At 46.8% G+C, this 25,428-nt stretch overlaps 1 protein-coding gene across 3 annotated transcripts in view; it reads right to left on the reverse strand.

The window, feature by feature from the left end:
• Positions 1 to 19,022: 19,022 nt before the first annotated feature.
• Positions 19,023 to 25,428, reverse strand: part of SYK (spleen associated tyrosine kinase) — a 78,362-nt gene continuing 71,956 nt past the window's right edge. Inside the window, exon 12 of one of the 3 annotated variants that reach the window (XM_031654053.1) lies at positions 19,023 to 19,173. In XM_031654053.1, coding sequence (XP_031509913.1) covers positions 19,050 to 19,173 — 124 coding nt within the window. In that variant the 3' untranslated portion in view covers positions 19,023 to 19,049. The remainder of the gene's footprint in view (positions 19,174 to 25,428) is intronic. The other 2 variants (XM_021927675.2, XM_031654051.1) reach the window with 2 other exon arrangements.

Below are 25,428 nucleotides of genomic sequence, written 5' to 3' on the forward strand. Positions count from 1 at the left end.
TGAGCGTTTTTAGAGAAAGAAAAGACAGCTTCTGTTGTCGGGATGTGGTCAGTGCAGTGTACAGTGTACAGCATTTGCGTGGGGGTGAAAAATCATTGCCATAAACCTTGGATGAAGTGGTATAGGGGAAAGTTCTTAGCATCAGCAGGTTGGTAAAGAAAGCCAGTAACTAACATTAGAGAGAGCTTGCCGCACCCTCAGAACTGCTCACTGAGAACTGAGCAGTGAGGTTGGGGGCAGGCAACTCATGTTCAGGTCTTCGAGCACTGTGACCTTGGGCAAGTCATTACATTTTCTCTGAGTCTCTCTTTTTGTAAAATATGAATATGATGGATTGATTGCAAAAATGTCCCCACTTCCCATCCCTTCCCTGTGTCCTTTCCAGTGTGACTCTTCAGCTCTTCCTGATAAGAGGCAGAGTCTAACTTCCCACCCCTCGAGATGAGATGCTTTGTGGCTCACTTTGTCTAACAGGATGTGTAGTTCTGAGACAGGCCTCCTGAACCTGGTGCCCTTTGCCGGCTCTCACTCCTTGGTCTCTGCCTGCGAACAAGTCTGGGCTGGTCTGCTGGGAGAGGAGACGGTGTGTGGAGGAGAGCAGAGGCGTTCCAGCTGACAGTGAGCCACGTCACCAAAGCACACCCTCTCGCTGACCCCCAGCTTCCCAGACAGGTGCGACATGAGGGAGCCCAGCCCAAACCGCAGTAACAGCCCGGCTGCTTTCAGTCAAAATTGCTGATCAACTGAATCATGAGCTAAATAAGTAGTTGTCTGAAGCTAGCAAATTTGGGGATGGTCTTTGCAACAATAGCTGTTACAGGGGTGCTGACTCTGGCTGTATCTCAGAATGTTGCAAGGAGCAAACGAGGCCATGTGCGTTAGAAGCTTTGTGAATCCTAAGTAGTACACAAATATAAGCTGCCCACCGATTGCATAAGTTTCTATCAGTATTGAGACCAAGCGGAGGATGCAAATCAATATAAACAGCCCCTTCACCCCGCCACCTCAATACATGCAGGAACTCGCTTCTGTCTTCCTGATATCTCAGCCATGTGTGATTCTCTCCAGCTTCACACACTCATCACTCGTGCACCCACCCCATGTTTACTGGCCACCTACAGCATGCCAGGAACAGTTTTTGACACTGGGGATGTTAAGGTAGGCGGGGTAGAGAAGCAAATCCATAAATGACTAAAACAGGGAAAAATAGTGACGTAAAAGGTGATGCAGAAGACAAGTGTTATGGGCAGAATGTTTGCTGCCCCCCCTCACTCATATGTCGAAGCTGTAACCCCCGGTGTTACTACATTTGGAGATAGGACTTGTGAGAAGGTGACAATGGTGCAATTAGGTTGTAAGGATGGGACCTGATCCCACAGGACTGGTGCCCTTATGGAAAGAGGAAGAGACACCAGCACTCGCCCCGTTTCTCCCTTTACCCTATGTGAGTACACAGTAAGAAGGTGGCCATCTGCAAGCCAGCAAGAGAGCCCTCACCAGAACCAGCCCTGCCAGAACCTTGGTCTTGGACTTCCAGCCTCCAGGGTTTTGTTGTGGCAGCCTGAGCCTACTGAGACCATCAATGCAGGGAGAGGCAAAGGAGTCATGGGGTAGCTTCTTTAGGTCAGGTGGTCAGATGACCATGAGGTGAGAAGAAATGAAGGAAAGAAGCCAAATAAAATCCATGGGAAGAATGTTCCAGAAAGAAGGACTGGCAGGGCAAAGGCCCGGTGGCAGGCCCAGCTGGGGTGCACTCTGAAGGCCAGGGAAAGCGGTGGATTTTATTCTCCAGGTAACAGGAGCCCACAGGAGCACCTGAGGGAGGAGTGCTAGGATGGAATTTATGATAGGCCCTTCTGGCTGCTGTGAGGAGCCAGAGAGGAAGCCTGGGTGCCCTTTAGGAGGCTGCTGTGGTTGTCCGTGGGAGAGATATAGGTGTGGTTTTAAGATGGAGAAAGCAGGTCAATTTGGAATAGGTTTGAAGGTGGCTGCAGCAGGTTCTGTTGAGGTGTATTTTGGGATATAAGAGGAAGAGAGGAATTGAGGATGGTACCTCTTTTCATGATGTATACATAAGGCTATCAGAATACACAGGGCTTTTGTGGGTCCTAACCATGGGCTCTTTAACACCTTGAGGATGGTAACACCAAAAGTTGGGAGCTGCTGAGCTCCTTGGGGTCCTGGTACTCTGTCATTGACTGGTGCAGCAGGTAGTGTTACTTACTTACTTATTTTTACTGCCAGAGATGGTGCCACATCCTACTAACATCATTGCCCTTAATACATGGAAATAGGGTGAAGAGATTTATATGGGCATTGATGATCTACTGCCATGCAAAAAGTTACCCCTAAACAGTTTCTATGGGTTAGGAATTTGTGATCAGCTTGGTTGGGTGCTTCTGTCTCAGAATCATGCAATTGCAGTTGGATGTCAGTTGGGGTTGTGGCTCATCTGAAGACTCCTCTGGGGCTAAGGATCCACTTCCAATGTGACTTGCTCACGTGGCTGGCACATTGATGCTGGCTGCTGCATGAGGGCCTTGGCTTCTCTCCTTGTGAACCTCTCCACAGAGCTACTTGAATGTCCTTATGACATGGTGGCTAGCCTCCTCAGAGTAAGTGATCCAAGAGACCAAGGTGGGGGCTGCAAGGCCTTTTATGACCCAGCCTTGGAGGTCACACACCATCATCCTGCTACATGCGATTTGTCACAGTAGGCCAGCCTCAATTTAGTGCAGGAGCAAATACCAAGAGGCAAAGTGACCACAGCATACTCTGATTTGCCTAAAAGGCAAATAACATTGTCACCACTGGCTGGAAAGGCACTCAAGTGACTTGTCTATGGTGTGATTTTTCCCCGGGTCACCCGCAGGGCTGGATTTGAGTCAGACCACCTGTGTCCAGTGCTAGCTCTTCCCACTTGGGAGAGGCATTTAGCCTCTCAGGGTCATCGTCTGTGAAATGGGCTCTGACTCCTGCCTTGTGGTGTGATGTGAGATTTGGGCCGATTGCTGACACAAGCTGGTGCCTGATAAGTGTTCTTCACTTCCCTCCTCTTAGCCAACTCATGTTTGCTGTGCAGCACACACTTGAGCACAAGTCTTTGAAATGAGTACTTTGATTACTATAGACCGTTTAGTAACCTTTGCACCTTGTCTATGTGGAGATTGAATGGATGGATTCTTTTCTTGGCTTTGCCTGACACCCCTGGAATGATAGGCAGTAGAGAGAACATCACTCAGATCTACACATAGGCACGCTGGGCACGTGCGTGGCTGCAGGTTCAATACAGGCTAGCTCTGATTTTTGCCAACTTTCAGATATGTGTACAGATTAGATGTCAGTTATATAATTTGGTTTAAATTATTTGCAATCAGCTTTACGCTGTAGATAAACTGGGAGCCACCGATGCTGTTGGTCTTAACCTGTTCTACAAATTAGTTTGTAGGTCAGGGTAAACGATGACTCAAAATCTTGTCTCGGGTGGGCATTAGGTAAGTTTCTTTAGAGCAATGTCATTAGTATCTCGTTCACATGGGAGGATGTTTTTAGACACGTTGGTTTGGCTTGTGTGGGTGAGATGGGGAATAACATTATTTCCCCCCAGTCTACAATGCCAGAATGGGTCCATTTCAATGAAATGCAACTCCTGGGTGGCCAACTAAGCTTAAATAGAAGTCAGCCGCACGCTGCCTGCCACCCTACCCTTGGGCCCTGGCTACTCTCATTTCGACAGCCTTATAAAACTGCAACAGGGGACAAACAAGATCTAATTGGCACTTTTGGTTTCACAGTGAATTGGTTGTGCTCGATACGGCTGCCGATAAGAATTCAGATGAAACATTCTGAAACCATCTGCATGAAGCCTTGATGTTCCTGCCAAGTATACTCATGGATCTAAAGATAAGCTATCTGATCCAGTGGCCTTGGCCATCCTAATTTACTTAATTATACAGTTGAACTCATTGTCAGACATGGGTGCAGTGATGTGAAGGCTGCCGTGGAGTGATTCACATCGCTCGTGAGTTGGGTAATAAGTGGTTCTGTGCTGCAAGCTTGGGGTCTACAGAGTCTGGTTACAACAGGCAGGTGTCTTCATCTTATGAAAAGGTCAGTATCGCGCTCCCTCTTTTCTTTAACTATTATTTAACTCAAAAGCTACCTCTCAGTAGAATACTTGAAGTTAATTGAATTACTGTGTTGTGGTCGGCTCTGCTGCCATAACAAAGTACCACACGCCGGGGGCTCAAACAACAGGAATGGTTTCCTACAGTTCCTTGAGGCTCGAAGTCTGAGATTAAGATGTTGGCAGGGCTGGTTCTCCTGAGGACTCTCTCCTTGGCTTACAGATGGTGTCTTGTCTCTATGTCTCTTTATATTGCCTTTCCTCTGTGTGTGTGTCCTAATCTCCTCTTCTTATAAGGGCACCAGGCCATCCTACAGACTTCATTTTAATGTAGCCTACTCTTTAAAGGCCCTGTCTCCAAATACAGTCACATTTTAAGGTTCTGGGAGTCAGGACTTCAATGTATGAACTTTTGGGGGGACACAGTTCAGCCCATAGCACTCTGCTTAATCCATCCCAGCACTATATTTCAACCATGCAGAAAAACTTTTAGAATCTATTATTTGAACACGTAGTAAGGCTATTGCCTCCATATGATTTGGTTTCTGATAGGTCCTGTAAATTGGCTTGTCCTGGGGTTAGGAAGAGATGAATTCTGGCAAGATCCCAGAGAAAGGGATCCCTGAGTGGGCAGGCCATACCTGCGCTAAAGTCTATGTGTGTCCAACCTCAGCATTCATACGAATAATCGGGAACCGTGTTAAAGCACAGACTCCTGGGCCACCCCTATTGTTGCTGCTTCAGAAGCTCTAGCGAAGGGTTCTGAAATGTGCATTTCCAGCGAGTTCTCAGATGCTGTGATAAGGGCCCACTACCCTGAGTAATACTGGGGTAATTCATGCCAAAGAACCAGGCAACAACCCAGCAGAAGGAGCCAGGGGCAAGAGGGTCTTAAACAAGGGAAAGCAAGTGACTCTGTCTTCCTCAGGCACTGACTTTATAGCTGAATGCTTTGTAACAATTGTTAGGAAAGGAGGACAGCATGAGGGAGTTCTAGTAGATGCTGGGCACTGAGCAGAGTTTAGCACTGGCCCTTCAGCACCTGCCATGACAACTACAGAGTCATCGGACTGTCAATTATTTACAAGGTGGAACATCCTTCAGTCTTGGTGGACAGTAAGCTTCAGTTTACTCTCTCCAGGTTTGGGAGATTGTGGGGGCTCCGCACTCTGACAGTGGAAGGAACATGGAGCAAACCCCACCCAGGACTTTCCCTCAGAGGTCTGCTCTGCTCCACCTTTGCTTAAAAGTAAGATTTTGGGAAAATCTCCTCCCCCTCTGAACTCGAGGGTGCCCATGTGTTTATCTCCAGATGCAGCTAATATCACTCATGGAATTACAGCCGACCCTTTAACAACACGGGTTTGAATATTGAGGGTCCAGTAATATGCAGTTTCTTTTCTTCACGCAAATGTGGGTAGCCGAGAGACAACGGAATTCAAACTTGTCCACTGTTTTCTGGAATTGAAGGGTGAGTTAGGAAGAGAAATGGTTAGTGCCCTTTCTGTGTAATCTGACTAGAATGTTGTAAAGCTGTAAAACAAGGTGCTCTGTTATCACCAAAGTGAGGAGAAAACCCAGTGACTCCAGGTTCACCTCCCCCATTGGTGACTCCAGGTTCACACTGCGCACCAGAGGCACCAGGTTCATCTTCCCCACCAGAGACACCAGGCTCATCGTCCCGACCGGTCACACCAGGTTCACCTTCCCCACCAGTGACTCAAGGCTCACCTTCCCCATCCAGGTCCACCTCCCCCACTGGAGACACCAGGTCCACCTCCCCCACTGGAGACACCAGGTCCACCTTCCCCATCCAGGTTTACCTTCCTCACCTGGGACACCTGGTTCACCTCACTCCAGGTTCAACCTCCCCACTGGTGACTCTAGGCTTACCTTCCCCACTGGAGACACCAGGCTCAGCTTCCCCACCGGTGACAGCAGGCTCACCTTCCCCTCCAGTGACACCAGGTCCACCTTCCCCACCAGTGGCATCAGTGACATGGGGCCCCACTCCCCACTGTGACACTACTGACCACTTACCCACCAGTGTCACAGGCTTCCCTTTTCCAGAATTGGCCCAGGCCTGCCTTGCCCACTGCAGTGAGACCGCAGAGCGCCCTGCGCAGCCCTTCCCATCACTACTTCCCTAGGCTCCCCTTAGAGACCCTGCTAAGCGATGGCCCCGCTCATAGAAGTGTCCCAGTCACTTGCCCGAGATTCTTCCATCCTTCCCATGGATGACCCTGACTCTAGAAGAGAGAACATTGTGAGCTAGACAGTTCTGTCCAAGCCATCCCCAGTAGGGGCTGAATGTCCAGTCTAGCATGTGGAGGGAAGTTATTTATCAGAGGACGGCACAGGCGGCTCAGTCTGTGTTGCTCTGTGGTTCTCGGCATCAGGACCACGTGCCAAGAACCACAGAGCAACACAAATGCCGAGGTCTTTGAGCTTCCTCACTTCCCCTGGGGGTGGGTGGTGTCTTAGTCTTTCCCATCCACTTTGCAGCAGGGTCCGATCCAAGTGGGAGGAACCTGAGGACAATCAAAACCCTCTACTGATTCCCTGCAAACCCGGCCTTGACTCCTAGTCCCCCGGGCTAGTATCCAAACCCTACTCTGCATCATTGCCTGAGGGTTTTCCTGGGTGTCTCGGGAGCTTGTGCACGTGTGCAGGTGACCCAGAAGTACCAGCTGTGTAATGCACCAAAGGCATCCTCAGCCAAGGAGTGATGAGGGAGTAGATAACCCCAGAATCCCATCGTATGGTAGGATGATTTGGGGCAGAGTCCAGGTCACGACTTGGAAGGTCTCCCGGGGACTGAGCCCAGTTGCCCCAGCAGTGACCTGTTCCTGAGTGTACCCTTTGTGGCATCCTTTCCATCCCTGTCTTGCATTTCCTCTCCCTGCTTGGGCTTCCCAGATCACCGCCCAAGTAAACCACCTGCTCTTGAGTCCTTGTTGCAGCATCTTCTTTGGGGGACACCTAAACCAAGATGAAAGCTAGGTCTGGGGCTCTGGAGAAGGCATGTAGTCTGTGTCCAATCAGTGTTAGCAATTATTGCCATCACTGCATTCTGGAAATGCCTTATATCGTAACATGGTTAGTTTCACAACATGGTTGTAGAAAATTCCAAAGAAATGTAAGGACCTGATTCCTGGATGGATTTGATACTTAAACTGTGCTTGTACCTGTCTAATGCTTAATTCTCCAAGATCTGAGAGACCTCACTCTCCTTGTGTAAACCACCTGCCACCTGTCGCTATGAGTCACTGCCCCATGGCTTGTGTGGGATGTGGTTAATGTCGTGGCACCATGACAACAGCACATCTCGGTCATGCTCAGTGGAAAAGCCTTCGAGGTGGAACAATGCCCGACTCACAGTCAGCATGGGGGGCTCCCCAGTTAGTGTCCATGATGTCGTTCCGTGGTTTTGTTCCCAGGAGAGGTACACAGAGATGTTTATAGCCTTGTTATTGCAGAGCTAACTTTTATTGAGTGCTTGCTTCTCAGGCAGCTAAAGTACTGAAGGCCTTCATGAAGATTATCTCTTAATTCTCACAATCCTTCCCTAGCGTTTAGTAGAAGAGGAAAGCAAGGCTTAGGGAAGCCAAATACATTGCTTACTGAATTCAAGTTTCCAGCGAAACCTCTTTCTCCTGGTTCCGTCCCCATAGTCTTTGGTTCCCACTGACGTCTAACACACATTGGCATTTGCACACACACACAGACATCCTCACTTTCTCTCTCACATCCCTTTAGACACTAAGAAGGGAGTTTTTGGCTTACAACGGTTATGTTCTGAATTATTCCCGCTTTCATTCTTGAGTCATGCTGCTCGATTTTGGAGATGTTATACCAGAATTCAGTGGAACTTGGGGGCAAGAAAATAACACAAGGGCAGTGAGACGTGCCATCCTAGCAGAGCACCAAGGACAGGGTGAGCAAGGGGCTGCCCTGGTGCAGGCTAGAAGGGGGTTCATCATCTGTGGGGGATTTTAAAACAATAATAAAACCAAGCACCAATGAGCCTGCTCTTTATTGTCACTGCACACTAGGAATTTCTCACAATGTCAATCATGACATACTCTTTTCCCCCAAAATCTTTTCTGGTGAGAATTCTGAACAATTGCTGCTGTTACCCAAGCTTCAGCGATCGGTACATGAGCTTCAAGTGAGCACGTAGTCAGTACTGATTGTTTAATAAACACCGTGTCAGTTCAGAGAACTCCCAGCAATACGGTCACGTCTGACACACATGGACTGAGCTTCCACAGGTGCGTCGTGAGAGACGTTTATCAGGGCCCTGGATCATTCGAGCTCGCTTCAGGCACCGCTGGGGTCCTCAGCCCTATGGAGCGACACATTCCTGTTCCTGCATGGAGGCAGCAGCTATGACCTACGCAGCGACCGCACAGTGAAGGTAAAGATGAAGAAACACGTTGGCGTTCCTTCAGCGTGACTTGGAATCTGCGTTTGTGTTTAAAATTCCAGACAGTGACATAGGGTTAGAACTGTGAGGTGCACCATTTTTATTGGGTAAGTTCAGATTTCAGCTCATGCATATTTGTTTCATGTCGTGATTGTTACTAACAATAATTTTGTCTTATAGAAGAGAGGAGTGTTGGCAGTGATCTGCTCAGGGTGTCAAATATGCGAGGTCTGTCGGCTACATCACGCTATAACTGGGGCAGAAATTCAGGCTCTTTTTGGGTTTTGTTTTTGCATACAGTTGTCCTACACTTGAAAAGCAGATGGTATATTACACATACTGTTACGTTTTCTCTTGCCAAGGTGCAGAAGAAGGACCTTCTCTTGCCAAGGTCCTTTGTGTGTTGTTCAACCCTCACAATATATACTTTATGGAAAGCGTACATCCCAGTCAAGCCCATAGGAAAGGCATTACCCATTGACCTTTCTGAAATATTCTGCCTCCGTGATTCTAGCAATACAAGAATGACTGCTTGAGAATCTCTAGCCTGGCATCTCCAGGCCTCTGGCTTTCCTCTGTGCTGGAGACCATAGTGCTCCACAGGACACTCCTTTATGGCTGGCACCCACATCCCCCTCCTGATGGAGCAATGATGCTGGAGTCTGTAGCTGAACCCTCCCCAGGGGTCTGCTCTCAGCCAGGGTCTACTCCATCCTTGAGCTGCCCCCATCCAATGGCTGGTTTAGGAGGTGCACGAAGGTCTAGCTTGGTGCATTAGGACAAGCATGAAGTACCCCCAGCTGAGCCTTTCCTTGGGCCTCCACACCTCAAATTCTCCTGCTGTCCAGTCCTGCCTCCTTATGCCCTATGGGGATTGACCCTGGGGGCACTCCCAGTCTACTGCCTATGCACAAGTCAGGGGCTGTTCCTGGGAACTCTGTTATGACACATCCCTTCTCCCCAAACCTACACCTTGCGTAGATTTGGCTTTCTGGCCAGTGCCCTCTTCCCCAAATGCACCTGTAGGTCCCCATCTTGGTCCCTGTAGCAATCAGTGTTGTGCATTAAGTGTGTCCTTCTGGGCTTGTGGGAGGCTTTTGTTCCTGGCCCCTGTGTCTGATAAGCTGGGGACACATATGACATGTGTCAGTTCCAAGCGAACTGTTGGTTACAGCAGCACCATACTGAACATCTGACTGATACAGCTCCTTTGGGTTAGAACCTCCCTCCCTGCATTTTCTGGCCAGTTTTATCTTCCAAATTCTGGACAAAATGCAGCCACCTCTGTAGACCTCTGAATCCAGTTGGGATCCAGTGTTCATCTTTGTTCTCTTGAAGTCCATCTTCCCCGGGAGACCGACAATGTCTTCAGGATAGGACGTGCATCTTAGTGATCCTCCATCCCTCACAAGGCCTTGGTCTGAGTAGAGAGGTAATGCTTGCTGAGAGGACAGGGCCTCACGAGGACCTGAGTGAGGTGCCCAGGATAGATGATGAATAGGCACTGGTGATGTCAGTGTGCCAATAGGAGAGCCATTCCTGACGCCGATGCTAAATATCACACGTCACGTTCCTTTCATCAGCCATAGAGCAAAATCCCTGAACTCTCACTCACCCACTGAACACCCCACATTCTTAGATAAAAGAATGATTTAAGTGGGTCTGCAGTATTCTGTAACATATTGTTCTCGGCACCATATGCTTAATACTGATAGCCGGTGTTTGCTTGCAGTTACTGCTGCAGGCTCATGTGTTGAGCAAACATCAGTATTCTGGGGCCCAAATACTGCTGAAAGCAACTGAAAATATGGCAACGACTACCATTAATGTCAGTCCTAATGAACTTCCCATTGTATCCAGAGTACCAATACTGTCATTTCAGTGGCTCGGCGTGGGTCTCAAAGGGCACATCTACTATCCCTGCCCTCTGCAGAGGCTCAGGGAGGTTGACCGCCTGTAGGGGAACCACAGCTGGAATGGGACACCCGCTGGGGGGTTCTCACAGAACAGCGTCCTGCTGCGGGGTAACCGCCCTTTCCTGCCTCTCCTGCCGTTCTTCTGCCTCTGCCATTACTGGTCCTGTTGTCTGACTCACTTACAGTATTTCGAGGAGGACCCTGAGGGCTTCCTTCTTCATTCTGTTCCTGAATTATTTCCCCCAAATTATTTCATATTATGTATTTACTTTTAATTATCTTTATATTGATCATTTGTTCTCAAACTCTGTTATATTGATTTATTTTAGCCTTGGTATTTTTATAACACCACTTAAGCCTCAGCTGTCTGGCCAGTTAAATGAAACGAATCATATCAAGCAAGCACACGTTGATCTGTAGGTCTGCCTCCTCACACACCTGCCGTGGGGCAAGAATTGGGTTCCAGCCCCTGATCGGCACAGGAGTGCACAAGCAGTCTCCCACGCAGGCAGCTTCTGTGACTTCACAATCAAAGATGTTTCCGAGGCTGAAGATTCTTCCTTGACCTCAGCATCCTTCACCTACTGCAGGGGTGACTACTGCCCAGTACAGGAGCTGGAGGAGATCTTGCAGGCAAAGAAGAGAGACAAGTGCAGTCCCATGAGATCCGGAATGCTTATGGTCTACCCCAAAGTCAATCAACAGCAATTCTGGTTTGGAAATCAACGCATCTGCACTCTGAGTTGCATTGGATCCTGGCGGACCAGAGCTCTGCACGCTTTCTACTCTCCAGCCTGTGTGCAGAAGTTGTAATACGAAAAATGACATTCTCCAAACTCCCTTGCAGCTAGATTCTGGGCCTGATTTTATTTCATTTTGACTAGGTGCACGTGCTTGCCATTTACAGGACAGAAGGGAGTGGGGGCTGCGCGTTGCCGTGTCTGCCGTTTCCATCGTGAAGCACAGTGGAGAGGTCCTGGTTTTCTGCAGCAGTTTTAGCAAGAGCTCCTGATTTCTGGGCAGTGGCTCTGTGAGTGTGAAGAGCAGGGCTTGGAGCAGTCGTTTTACTCGTGAGCAAGTTGCAGCCACTCATAGTTCTGGGCCTCTTTTTGATCCCTAGCTCCTAAGGTGAGGTATTCCTGAAGCATTTGGTTGTGGCTGGTTTTCCGATTTCCTAATTATAATAAAGGTGGGTGATCTGAGAGCCAGAGGAAGCCCAGCATCCTTCCTCCGCGCCCCATCGTCTAACTTCTTGCTGGAAGCACCATGGGTGCAGTCATCTGGCACGTCCACTAGGCTGCGTAGAGTAGCTCTTTGCGCAATGGAACTCAATCTTGAGGGCATAAATGATGCATCCATCTGGAAGACTCTTCAAAAGAGCTGCGTATCTCATGATTTAGTTAAGTCTCTATGCGCAACAGGTCACAATAAATTGGAAGTGCTAGTGTTGGGATGTTGGGATGATAGGAATTTCTTCATTGGCTTTAAAAAAAACTCCTGGAAGGTGAGTGTTAGGTGGAATCAGATTTGCTGTCCCGTCCCTGAAATTCAGCCTCTCTTTCTCTTTTCTCTCCTCTGTATTAGATTATTTTCTAACTACAGCACAAAGGCAGCCCATGGATTTAATTACTTGGAACCATATTTCCTTTCATTAAAGGGATTTACTTAAGTCCTAACCAAGTTCGACATTCAGCCTATCTACTTTAAATAACAAGTGATTTTCTGTGTTCTCCAAGCTTACTACAATAAACATGTTATTTTCAGGTTTTAAGTGTAAAAGTTTAACATAACCTTTATTCACCCCCTGCTTCCCAAGAAGGAAATATTTTTGCATATACAATTATACACAAGCATATTATTTTGTTTTACTTTATCTTTACACAAGTAGGACTTTAGAAAGCTTACTATTCTGTAACTTTTAGCACTTCTTTAGCACTTCGGGAACTTTTAGTACATCTTGGACTTCTTCGCTTAGCAGGACAGACGATGGAAAGCCATCAGAATAGCAAGGATGTATTGAGCATTTCTCATGTGCTGTGTGTTAAATTAGCCCTTTAAGTGGATCGATACCTTTGATCTACACAGCAGATAGGAAGTCAGCGCTTTCTAAATCAATCCTGCTCTTGGAGAAGGTTATGCATGTAAACCCCCCTGGACCTCCTCCTCACACTGTAACTCCCTGTGATAAAGCCAACTCCTGCTTTATAACAAATACTCATATCTATTTGGTAAGTCCCTTCTCATCTCTTTTCTTGTTTAGACTTTCTCCAGCTCCATTACAGGGACGTATTAAAAGATTCTATTAGTGCTTAGGATATAGAGTACATATGGACAACTTTATACTATTATGCCTTTTATTCAAGAAAAAGAGATTTTTATATATTGAAAGAGAGACTGGGTCAAAGACGCCTCTGGGTATGTTGTTGGCTCCTTTCAAGTACTTCTTATGGCTGTTAGCACAAAGACAACATTCCTGCCTCTGTGCCAGGTTTTTGCCATATGTCCAGCTTGTCTCATCCAGTATGGGCACATGGCCCTTCAGTTCTTTGAACAAGAAGGCTACACGCCACCACAGCACAGGACTTTGGACACAGTGTTCTCTCGGTCTGGGATGGGATGCTTCTGCCCTCTACCCGAATAACTTCCACACGCCTTTCAGATCCCAACCTGAACACTGTTTCTTCAGAATGCCTTTCATGGCATGGACTGGCATTACCAAAATTTTTCTGTCATTTTGATAAAAGAAAAACTACATACAATAATTTTATCTACATTTCTTTGTGTTTGAGTTGAACATGTTTCTTGTCCATTTTTGTTTCCTCATAAACAGCTGGTTGGTACTTTTAGATCATTTTTATGGAGTTGTTCCTTTTTATTTATTCACAGGAACTTATTTATATTAAAGAAAATTATTGGTGTTATTTCTTCTATATACCTTTCAGTTCAAATACCAGTTGGTTAGTTGACTTTTACATTTGCTTAAGGCATTTTTCTTTCTCAAAAGGTACTGGTTTTTACGTAGTCAGAGTTATTAATGCTTTCTTTTAATGTTTTTGGATTTTGTGTGGAACTAAGAAAAGGCTCCATTTCTCCAAAGTTAGTAGTAGAACGGGGCACCAGTTTTGTTTTTTCTGCCAAATGACTATCTAGGTGAGCCAAGATGAGATACTGATAAGCCATCTTTTCTAAGCGATTTGATTTTTGTTTTTTGTTTTCTTTTTTGAGACAGAGTCTTGCTCTGTCACGCAGGCTGCAGTGCAGTGTCACGATCTCAGCTCACTGCAGCATCCGTCTCCTGGGTTCAAGCAATTCTCCTGCCTCAGCCTCCCGAATCGCTGGGATTATAGGCACGCACCACCACTTCTGGCTAATTTTTGTATTTTCAGTAGAGATGAGGTTTCACCATGTTGACCAGACTGGTGATTTTTAAATGGCAGCTTAGTCTATACTCTTAGTTGGTTTCTGTTTATTTCTGTACTGCATATTATTTCTTTGATGTGTGGTCTAATTCTGTTCCATTATCAGACTATTAAAACTAATGATGCTCTAGAACAGACATTGGCAAACTCTTGCTGGAAAAGACCAGATGGTGAATCTATCAGACTTTATGGGCTTCATAGGGTCACACACAGGTTTTTAAAAACAATGCTTTAGGGCCAGGCATGGTGACTCACATCTGTAATCCCAGCACTTTGGGAGGCCGAGGCGGGCAGATCACGAGGTCGGGAGATCGAGACCATCCTGGCTAACACGGTGAAACCCCGTCTCTACTAAAAATACAAAAAATTAGCCGGGCATGGTGGCGGGAGCCTGTAGTCCCAGCTACTTGGGAGGCTGAGGCAGGAGAATGGCATGAACCTGCGAGGCTGAGCTTGCAGTGAGCAGAGATCACACCACTGCACTCCAGCCTGGGTGATAGAGCGAGACTCCGTCTCAGAAAAAAAAAAAAAAGCTTTAAAATTGCAAAAAACATTCTTTGTTCATGGCACATACAGAAACAGCCCAGGAGCTGGCTTGGTCAATTCCTGCTTTATAACAAATACTCATATCTATTTGGTAAGTGCCCTGTCATCTCTTTTCTTGTTTAGACTTTCTCCAGCTCCATTACAGGAACATATTAATAGATTCTATTAGTGTTTAGGATATAGAGTACATAGGAAGAATGGACAACTGCATAATATTATGCCCTTTATTCAAGAGAAAGATAGAGATTTTTATATATTGAAATAATCTTCTTTTATGTTCACACTGGGGACTTAACATTTCCTTCTCATCACGTGTTCATATTTCTTAAATTTATTCCTAGGACTTTGGTTTTTTAGTGTTATTCTGAGTGACATTTTCCTTCCATTATATTTTCCAAAGAGTTGTTATTTGTCTATCAAAAAGGTATTTATTTTATATTAATTTTGTAAGAGCTGCCTTTTATTATTATTATCTCTTAGTGTTTCTAATTGCTTTTCAGGGTTTTCTTTCGGCTTTAAGTATATCGCCCACAATGAATAATAGTAAGCCTTCTCTTTTCCAAAACCTATGTTTCTTACGCTATGATCCTGTTTTATCACACTGGTTAGCACTTCCTGAATGACATAGTGAAACTGAGCATCTTTGTCTTATTCCTGCGAGGCCTGGACCTGCTGCCCTGGATGAAGCCCAGCCTCAGGGGTGAGGCTGCCCGACAAGCTCCCGACTCAGAGGGATCCACAGCTTTAGTTGTCATTGATGTCGCTGTTGGACCAGGAGTGAGCTGGTACCACCTAATATCCCTCAAGAGGAGACCCAGCCTCCTGCATGAGAATGGAGTATTCCTGGGAGATAGCGTCTCCCTGAACACAGATGGGACCTGGCAGCGAGGACCACAGGGCCTGACCCCTGTGAGCCAATGCCTCCAGAACCTGAGACTTCCAGTCATTGCCCATTGAGGGAGGGACTGAATCACATCTCAAAATTCAACCAGACTTCCAGTTGGAGGCCAGGGGAATCTGGAAACATTAATTGCCTCCTCCATTAAACAGATGCATTTACTTTTGTGTTTATTGAATTAATTTACAAAATGCTGCTGTCTTGAGGGAAGCATTCCCTGGAGCTTGCAAATACCAGCTAATACCACGTAGTTAATAGGCATTCAACAGAAGCAGTAATGTCAGGGTTATATTAGCACCAACCAAAGAATACAAACATCCAGACTTTTGAATTCTCCAACCTCCAAGACCTCCGTGATTTACTGTCTTTTAGGGCTCAATCTAGATGGGGAAATTGGATTTCCTGTCAGAAGTTTCTGTGCAGCACATTCCTGAACTTCCTTGAATGGTTTGACGTCTTTCTGAGGTTTCTGGCGTCAGTCTCTAGGGCCGACTGCTACCACCTTGAATCCAAGGGGACTGTTTTGGAGGAGAAGAAGGGGAACCTAGTTGCATCTTCCTGGTAGTGGGACAAGTTAGTCTAATGTGTTTTTCGCAGTCTTCTAGATGGGAGAAACGCCTGTGGAGCCCAGCATCCAGGTGTTTCTGAAATTGCTTCCAGTGAAAGAAGGCATTTGCTTGCCTCCACCATCCCAATCATGCCTACCCACTCTTTCCTCTTCTGATGAGATCTTTCAGCAAATCAAGGCTGGGGCTTGGCGAGTAACTTCCCAAGCATCACCAGCTCTCTGTATTCTAAGGTCTCTGTCCACACTGCCTGCCCTGAAAGGAAGAGAAGCTGGACAGTACCCAAGGAATCTAGAAACAACCTTTTCCTCTGCTCCTGTGCTATCTGGGTAAACTGATCAAACAGCACATTTTCTGAGGCTAGATTTGTTTCATTTCTTTCTTTTTAGTTGTTGAAAGTTTGGTGTGGCTTTTGTTCTGACTTACTTTTACACTTTTTTATTATTGACACATGATACTGTACGTGTAATTTTTTTTTTTTTTTTTTTTTTTTTTTTTTTTGAGAAGGATTCTCACTCTGTTGCCTAGGCTGGAGTGCACTGGCACGATCATGGCTCACTGCAGACACTACTTCCCAGGCTCAGGTCATCCTCCCACCTCAGCCTCCTGAGTAGCTGGGACTATAGGTGCATGCCATCATGTGTAGCTGATTTTCGTATTTTTCACAGAAACAGGGTTGCATCATGTTGCCCAGGCTGGTCTTCAACTCCTGGGCTCAAGCTATCCATTTGCCTTGGTCTCCCAAAGTGCTGGGATTACAAGCATGAGTCACCACACCCATCCTGATGGTTTAGTACATGTGTGCATTGTAGAATGATTAAATCAAGCACATTAGTATATCTATCATCTCACATACTTGTCATTTTTCCTAGATGAGAACATTTAATATCTACCTTTTAAAAGCAATTTTGAAATATATAATACATTATTATAACCAGAGTCACCATGCTGTCCAATAGATCACTAAAACAATTCCTCCTGTCTAACTGAAACTTTGCACTCTCTGACCAGCATCTCCTTTTCTCCGTCCCCCCTTCCTCATTTGTTGCTTAAATTATTTGGACAATAGCAGCTGCTTTGGCCTGAAAATACCTTCGGAAGCCTCGTGCCTCACACGAATTAGTAAGAATAAGTACAGGACACCATGTGACTGCCCCTCAGCAGTGGAATGTATAACCAAGTCCTGGTCTGTTCCCACCAAGGAATGACTACAAGACGGTGACATGATGATCTACAATGGTCTGAGATAATGTGTATGAGAATCTTGCAAAGTAAATTGAGCCAAAGAAGCTGGACAGAATAGTACAAATTGTACTATTCCATTTATACAAGGTATAATATCCAGTGGAACTAGGCTGTGCTGTCAGAAGTCAGAATAATGCTGGGCCCAGTCGTGACCGGGAAGGGGTATGTGGTGTGCCTCTATGTGTAGTGCGGGTGACCCACTGTTCTTGTTCGGAGGCTGGATACGTGCACATGCTCAGTTTGTGAAAATTCAACAAACTGTACGCTTAGGAAAGGTGCTGCATTTATGTGTGTGTACGTGTGTTTATATACCTTAAACGTGTGTCTATATACCTTAATTTTTTTTATTTTGACAGAGTCTTGCTCTGTCACCCAAGCTGGAGTGCAGTGGCTGATCTTGGCTCATTGCAACCTCCACCTCCCAGGCTCAAGCGATTCTCCTGCCTCAGCCTCCCGAGTAGCTGGGATTACAGGCATGCGCCACCAGGCCCGGTTAATTGTTGTCTTTTTTTTAGTAGAGATGGAGTTTCACTATGTTGGCCAGGCTGGTCTCAAACTCCTTACCTCAAGTGATCCACCCACCTCGGCCTCCCAAAGTGCTAGGATTACAGGCATGAGCCACTGTGCCTGGCCCTTAAATTTTTTTGAGATGGGCTCTTGTTCTGTCGCCCAGGCTGGAGTATAGCAGCATGATCATATCTCACTGCAGCCTTGACTTCCTTGGCTCAAGCAATCTTCCTACCTCACCATAACTTTAAACATGAAGAAGAGCAAGGACAGTTCTGCTATGGGGCATGCAGACATAAAGCTCCAGTAGGCCTTCTAAAGGCAGAGCCATCTTCAGAAACCACCGCCCTTGGCCCGCAGCACTTCCCTCGCTGCCCTGTGCTCTGGTCCCTATGCCCCTTCCCAGGGAATGTGAGTGTTTCACTCAGGGATAGGAGGACCTGGCACTTGGCGGAGGCCACCGGCCCTGGCCCTTGAACTGTAATGGGATCCCTAAGTGCTTTCCTTATGGTGTCATTGTTCTCAAGCTGCCAAGAGGACAACAGAAAAACATGTTGGTGTGGCGGTTGTCGTTTGCAACATGAAGACTCCGGATTATCCAGAACAATGGGAACCCCCAAGAGCATGTGGGCTTTTGAAGAGGAGGATCCAAAGATTCTTCTAGAATGTATTCAAAAGGACAAGGAGATCAGAGAGATCAAAGACCTGAGGGGCAGTCCTTGGTCCCAGGGTCCTAGGAGGAGAGAACCCCAGGAAGAGGAGAGAACGTCGCAGAGCCAAGAAACAGGTTCCCAACTTGCAAACTTTTAAAAGTTATAATCCAGCAATTAAAAAGTTATTATTAATACACTTGATTCATGAAAAACTGACTTTTTCCTGAGGAAGGGATTCAATTTACCTCTTAGAAACTCTTTTTTTAAAAAAAATCCTCCCTAGACAAGAAGAAAAACCAATTCAAAACTTCCACTTCCTCATTTCTTTGCAGAATCTCAAGTGCGCTTAAGGAAAACACACACACACACACACACACACACACACACAGAAACACACAGACCTAGTTAAAAACAACAGGTATTTTCACACTGGTGCTGTGACCTATTTCTGGATCAGAAACTGGATTGCATGTCCACAAAGCCATCTCCCCACCTGGTGTTTGTTCTGCACAGCGGTTAGGAAAGTACAGCCTCAGGGTCTAACAGAAAATGCATCTCTTCTTCTTTTTTATGATCGAATGCCATGAATTTACTAATTTATAGCATCTACTTTTGTATTACATACAGAGGCCAAGATTGGAGCTTAGCCCAGTCTTTTCTGGAAATGGTTCTTTTGAAATCAGCAAGTCTACTTAAATAAAAGAAATATTCCTCTGCCTTCCCTGGTGACTTGCATCCTCATTTTCATTTGTAGCTTTCTTTTTCAAGACTTTGTTGGGCAGCCGGTAATGGGAGCTCTGTTCCCATTGAAGAGTGTGGTGGTGCGTAAGTCCCGGTGAGTCTATCTGCCACGAGGACCGTTCTGTATCTAGAACCATGACAAAACAAATATTTATGAAAGAATTTCAGAGCAGTCCAAATCTAGACGTCCTCATCACGGATAATACAGGAGCTTGAAATACCTGTGCAGATCACCTGGTTCACTAACTACTGAGACATAGGCTGTGAGGATCCAGGATCGCCCAGCCCAGCAATCACAGGGAAGGCTCGCTGCATGGCGAGGCTGCAGAGGGAACACCAAGGGTCCAAGTGGGCACCTCTAGGGTTGCAGGGCGTCTCGGCCTCAATTATTGCCGTTCCACTGTGGATTTACATGCTGTATTTCCACAAATAAAATTTTATTTTACATTTATCTATGCTAAAAAGAGTTGAAAACCACTGATCTATTTGAGGCTCTTATTTTACCTGAGCAGAGAGAAACATGACCGGCCAGGGATTCTCAAACAGGAAGATAAGCAGATAGATGAGAGCTGTCAAACATGTGAGCAAAATGAATGTTACGGAACAGCGACATTCAGATTCAACGAACGGAACTTGTCCCTGCTCAAGGAAACAGCTACACACAGCAGTTTAAAGTTTTAAAGGTGATCATATTTAATACGTTTGAGAAGATTAGAGAATGTAAACTATCCATGAAACAAGAAGAGGCTTTTATGAAAAAGAACTATAAAACTTTGAAATTTAAAAGATGATTATTAATGAAACCTAGCAAAACAGACATGATTGAAGAATAAACTAGTGATCTGAAAGACCAAGGGGTTCTTGTAGAATGTCATTCATGGGGACAAATAAATCCAGGTAAGAGACAATTGACATATGAGAGGGAGCTAGAAGTTTCTTTATGTATTTACTAGGTGTTCCAGGAGGAGAGAACAGAGAGACTCGAGGGAGGAAAATAATTCAATAACTGATAAAAGAAAATTGATCAGAACTTTTCCAGTTCAAAAGCAGGGCCAGCTTCCTGGGTATGTGGCCCCTGTGGTCACGTAAGGCTCTAAGCTCAGAAGGACTCTATGATGGTCTGATTCTCATCTGTTGCCATCTTGAAATGCTTCATCATTTGATCTTTGAACTTGGGTTTTGTAAGTGAAGTCCAAAGGGGCCACAAACTGTGTGCATGTGCAGAGACACAGGTAATATATGTGTCCCCGTTTCTTGCTGCTCCATTCACGTTTCTAAGGCCCATGCACACAGAATTCCAGTGGATTCCGGTGGAGTTCAGCGACACTGAAGGCGAGCAGAAGGTAAGCATGCTCTACCACTGAAGGAGGGGCATATGGAAGCCCCACAAAGTCACACACGATCTGTTGGAACCAGAACTTGTTTCAAACGCCTAAAGAAGGCAAAGGCCTTCTAAGAAACAGAACAATGAAGGCACTCTATCGCATCCCTTCTTACCTGGGCTACTTCCCAGTATTAGACAACCACGCACTTTGAAAATGATGACATATGAGGAAAGATGAGGACAGAGCAACCCAGAGTTCCTGTCCTTCGGTGCTTTCTCCCTCATTAGTCAGCTGAAGGTAGACGGTGCTGGTGCACGTGCATGTAGCAAGAAGTAAAACACAAATAGTTGAGCTACTTTTGAGGAGCATTGTCACTGTTATGGTAAAAATGAAATACACATGTATGCTCAAGCCACAAACCATAACACAAACCATAACTTCAGTGATTCCTCTGTATTTGCATTTAAAACTATCATTGCACAAAGGATAAAATTCATGCTAATACTTTAAAATTTTAACTTTACTTGGAATGACATTGAATAACATGAAAAACGCAGTGCATCAAGAAAGAGACTCTGGAAGAGAGGAGAAAGCTGTATACTTTAGTATTGTTATGCCTTTTTCTTGCTTTTTGAACAGGAGTTCCATGTTTTAGTTTAGCACTGTTTCCTGCAGACCAGATAGCCAGTCCTATTTAAAAGGGCCCACCAATGCATGGCAGAATGCATTTTAAAAAGATTTATCTTCGAACTTCAAAGGTAAAGAGAAGTTTTTGAAGTTTCCAGAGAGAAAGAAGGGTTAATTTACAAGAAATGAAGTGCCTGGGGCAGCAATGTGGAGCTGGGTCAAGAGTGCTGCAGCTCTTTGAGCAAAGGGCACCCAGACCATGGCTGGCCAGGGCTTCTGTGTGGCTCAGGGCTTCTGAGTAGGCTCATCCCGTGTCTTCATGTGGTCTGGAAACCAAAGGAAGGAGGAGCGGACAGCAGCTGCGGGGCAGGGGTGGACTGGGCACACAGGGCTCGTTGTGAAATCCTGGGGCGTCTCCTGGGAGCTTGTCTGCACAGAGCTGGCAGGGCCAGTGCTGGAGCCAAGCCAGGTTCTAGGAACGTGCCCAGACACAGCTTGGCAAGGTGGTGGGCTGCAGCATGTGAGGACAGGAGGAACACAGTGTCCCTGAGCTCTGCTGCTCCAGGGCTGGGCTCCGCCGAAGAACCAGGAGGCTGGAAAAGGCAAGTGCGCCAGCGCTGAGGCGCGCCCCGGGCTGCTTTCGAGGCTCAGGTTTCCTGTGTCAGTGGATGGGCAGGGCCAGCTCTGTGTGCTGTGGGTTTGTGTCCTGAGACAACACATGCAGATGCACACAGACACACAGATACATGCAGACACACAGACTCATAAGACCCACATGTACATACAGACACACAGATACCCAGATACACACGGATACACTCATACAGACACATGCAGACACACAGACTCATAAGACACACACATACATAGAGACACACAGACACACAGATACACGCAGATACACATATACATGGACATACACATGTACATACACACACAGACCCATACGGGGACACTTAGACACACAGACACACACACAGAACTACATGCAGACGTATATACAGACGCACACACAGACACAAAATGGAAAGTTTTTCCTTGGCCCTTCAAATACGGAAAAATCATCCAAACAATTCATTTGGGCTAAGCCAACTTGTGCCGGCATTAGGAGTCGGGAGCCAATGCAGGGAGTGCAGCTCTGCCTGCTGTCCTTCTCCCTGACTGCCCTGGTAGAAGCACTGATGAGCACGGCAGCCAAGGCTGTCCAGGAGGGGCGCATGGAGCACAACGCTTGGACGGAGTCCAGCCAGCGAGGAGAGGCTGGCTGGGTCCCTCCCGGGGCCCCCAGACTGTTCCAGGACTGTGGGAGGCCCAAGAGAGGAACAGAGCGACCCGTTTCCCAACAACTCGGCAGCCTCAGTGTGGTGGGGACGTGCTGTTCTGGGCCCAAGGGAGAGGTCGTCAGCCACAGAAAGAGGGAAAACTGTGTGGGGGAAAGAGGCATGGGCTAAGGTTTCAGGCCCCAGGAAGGACTCGCTGGAACAGCACGGGCTGAGTGGGAGCCCACGCCGGGCCAACAGCGAGCCCCGGCGTGGGAGAGCGCCTCGCACAGCCGCCTTGTGAGGAGTCAAAGACGCGGAGGACCTGCTGGGAGAAATGAGCACAGGCAGGTGTCCGTGCGGCGGGAATTCTGTGCGTCCTGAGGAGGCTTCATTTCCAACCGAGGGAGTGCAAGTCCACAGAGGTTTCCAGAAGTCATCAACCATGGAATGCTTTCTCTCTTCCACTGAGCAGAACAGTCTGGACAATACCCATGTGAGAACACAGCAGAGGCTGGAATGGTCTTGGGGCAGGGGGGAGGCTCCGGCCTCGGAGGGTCTCACTCTACTGCACAGCACATGAAGCCCACCCTGCGAGGTCGACGGAGGGCTGAAGCTGAAAGCCCAGCAACAAAGGACGAGCACCCAGGCTGGGTTTGCCCCCTGGTCTCTTTCCTCAGTGTGGCTTCCTGGGTAGCAAGCACATGGCTGGAGGGATCCCCACGGCAGGCCTAGGCCAGGTGAGGCAAGTGGGTGTCCTTAAGTGACGCCCCAGTGTCCCTTCTCTCACCTCAGCCCTGGCCCTGGCTGAGGAGAACAGGTGGTCCTCAGCCATCTGGGGTCAATGGCAAGCCTGGAGTGGCGTCCGTGCAGATCACATAAGAACAGGGCTGAGGCACTGGGGATGCCCATGCAGCCCCAGCTCCCCAGGATGGGGATGGGGGTGGCGAAGGGCTCTCCATCCACAGGGACCCCTGGGCTGGGCCATGTAACTGTAGGGCATTGCCAGAACCAGGGTCACCATGGGCTGGGCACTCAGAGGCTGTTCCAGGTGGGAGTTCACACTCCTGGCCCAGGGCAGTGCCTGCCCTCCTTGGTACAGAGAACTCATGCCTTTCTAGAACAACTCGTGAAGGGTAAATAGCTACATGTGAAGAGGGACCCTATGCAGGGAGGACAGTGGTGGTCATCAACATTGACTTTTGTTGTTGTTTTTTGAGATGGAGTCTCGCTCTGTTGCTTTGTTGCCCATGCTGGAGTGCAACGGTACAATCTTGGCTCACTGCAAACTCCGCCTCTTGGGTTCAAGCGATTCTCCTCCCTCAGCCTCCTGAGAGCTGGGATTATAGGTGTGTGCCACAGATGGCTGTGATATGGCTGGTTTCATACCTCCACAGTGAACTACGCACATGCGGTAACTGTGGCTCAGGTGGTACGGAGGGCACAGAGTGACACGCCTGTGGCCTCCCCATAGGTAAGAGGCTCAGGTCATCTGGCCACTAACTCCCACCCTCACGTATCTGGGTGCTTTGGTTCTATGGAACACATGTCCTGAAGAACCCATATTGGGCTTCTGTCCAGCGAGATTTCACACCCTGGGCATTGCAAATGACCATGGAAAAACGGTGGCTGCTAAGAGTTATTCCTTATAGAGGCAAAGTGATGCGCAAATATTATAGCAGGTCAGTATTATTATTATCATCATCAATATCTTGTGCAGAAGAGGAAACCAAAGCTCAGAGAGGTTGAGCAACTTGTTCAGTTTCACACAGACAGTAAGAAACATTTTTAAAAGATCCTCAAATTGAGGTGCTCTAGGAATCCATGGACATAGTCCACCTTCCTGTAGCATCTGAAAAGCCACCAGGTGTAATATGGAGCCAATGAAGGTTTGCTCTGTCTCCCTCCCCAGCCTATCCTACTCTCCTTTGACAGCCGTGACCCTAACTCCAGCTCCAGCATCTCCAGTGATGTCTACATCATGACAAAACTGAAAGTTAAAGATAAAATCACCAATTATCTGCAAAATAGCTAATTTTTGTTTCACTGAATTTGTTTAATTTTGCAGTTGTTCTGGGGATCTCATGATTCATAAGGAGCCCTACAGATCTAGAAGGATGTGCGTCCTCTGATCTAGAATCAGAACCAATAGGACATATATAGATATGTGAGATTTGTTATAGGAATTGGCTCATACGATCATGGAGGCGGAGGGGTCCCATGATCTGCCGTCTGCAGGTTGGAGACCCAGGAAAGCTGGTGGCGTAACTCAGCCCTCGTCCAAAGGCCTGAGAACCGGGCGAGCTGATGGTGTGAGGCCCAGTTAAAATGCAAAGGCTCTAGAACCAGAAGCACCAGTGTCTGAGGGCAGAAGATGGGGATATCAGCTCAAGCAGAGAGAGTGAATTTGCCCTTTGGCTTTGGCCCTCAGCAGATTGGATGGTGCCCACCCACATTGGTGAAAGTGGATCTTCTTAGTCTATTGATGCAAATGCTCATCTCTTCACAAAATGCCCTAACAGACACACACAAAAACAATGTTTTACCAGATATCCGGGCATTCCTTAGCCCAGGCAAGTTGACACGTAAAATTAAGCATCATAAGTCCACTTCTTATCAACTCAACACCAAAATGCATCTTCTTAAACCATGCTAATCTTCAAATAAAGACAATACCAATGCATGCTATATGCCTAACGATCTTGCATACAACCCAAAACTCACTAATCCCTTCCCCACAAGGGAAGGCACGGGCCTTCGGTGATGCTTACGCTTCTCCTTGATATCTCTTAGTTTAAATACTATAATGTAAGATTGACAACACTTAAATATTCATATAAAATCAATGTATTATGTATTACAGGATAAGGAAATAAAAGAGGAAAGAAAAAAAGATATTTGCTTACTTTATATACACAAAAAGGTATTCTTAACAAAGTAGGGAGAAAATACTCATGACAGTTACAGTCCTGTTTCTGTAACCGATCACATGGCCACGGTAAGTATCTATAACCACCTTTTTCCACCAACCCATTCTGTATTCTCTTTGCCTTCAGCAAGCCCCTCAGGTGATTATGAGTTTTTACCTGGTGCAGTGACCCAAACCTTCATTCCTGAATTTTCCACTGAGCTTAATCACAGGGCATAGTAGTACCAAGAGATGCCCTAAGG

The sequence above is a fragment of the Papio anubis genome, chromosome 13 (genome assembly GCF_008728515.1).
Source record: "Papio anubis isolate 15944 chromosome 13, Panubis1.0, whole genome shotgun sequence".
Classification (NCBI taxonomy): Eukaryota; Metazoa; Chordata; class Mammalia; order Primates; family Cercopithecidae; genus Papio; species Papio anubis.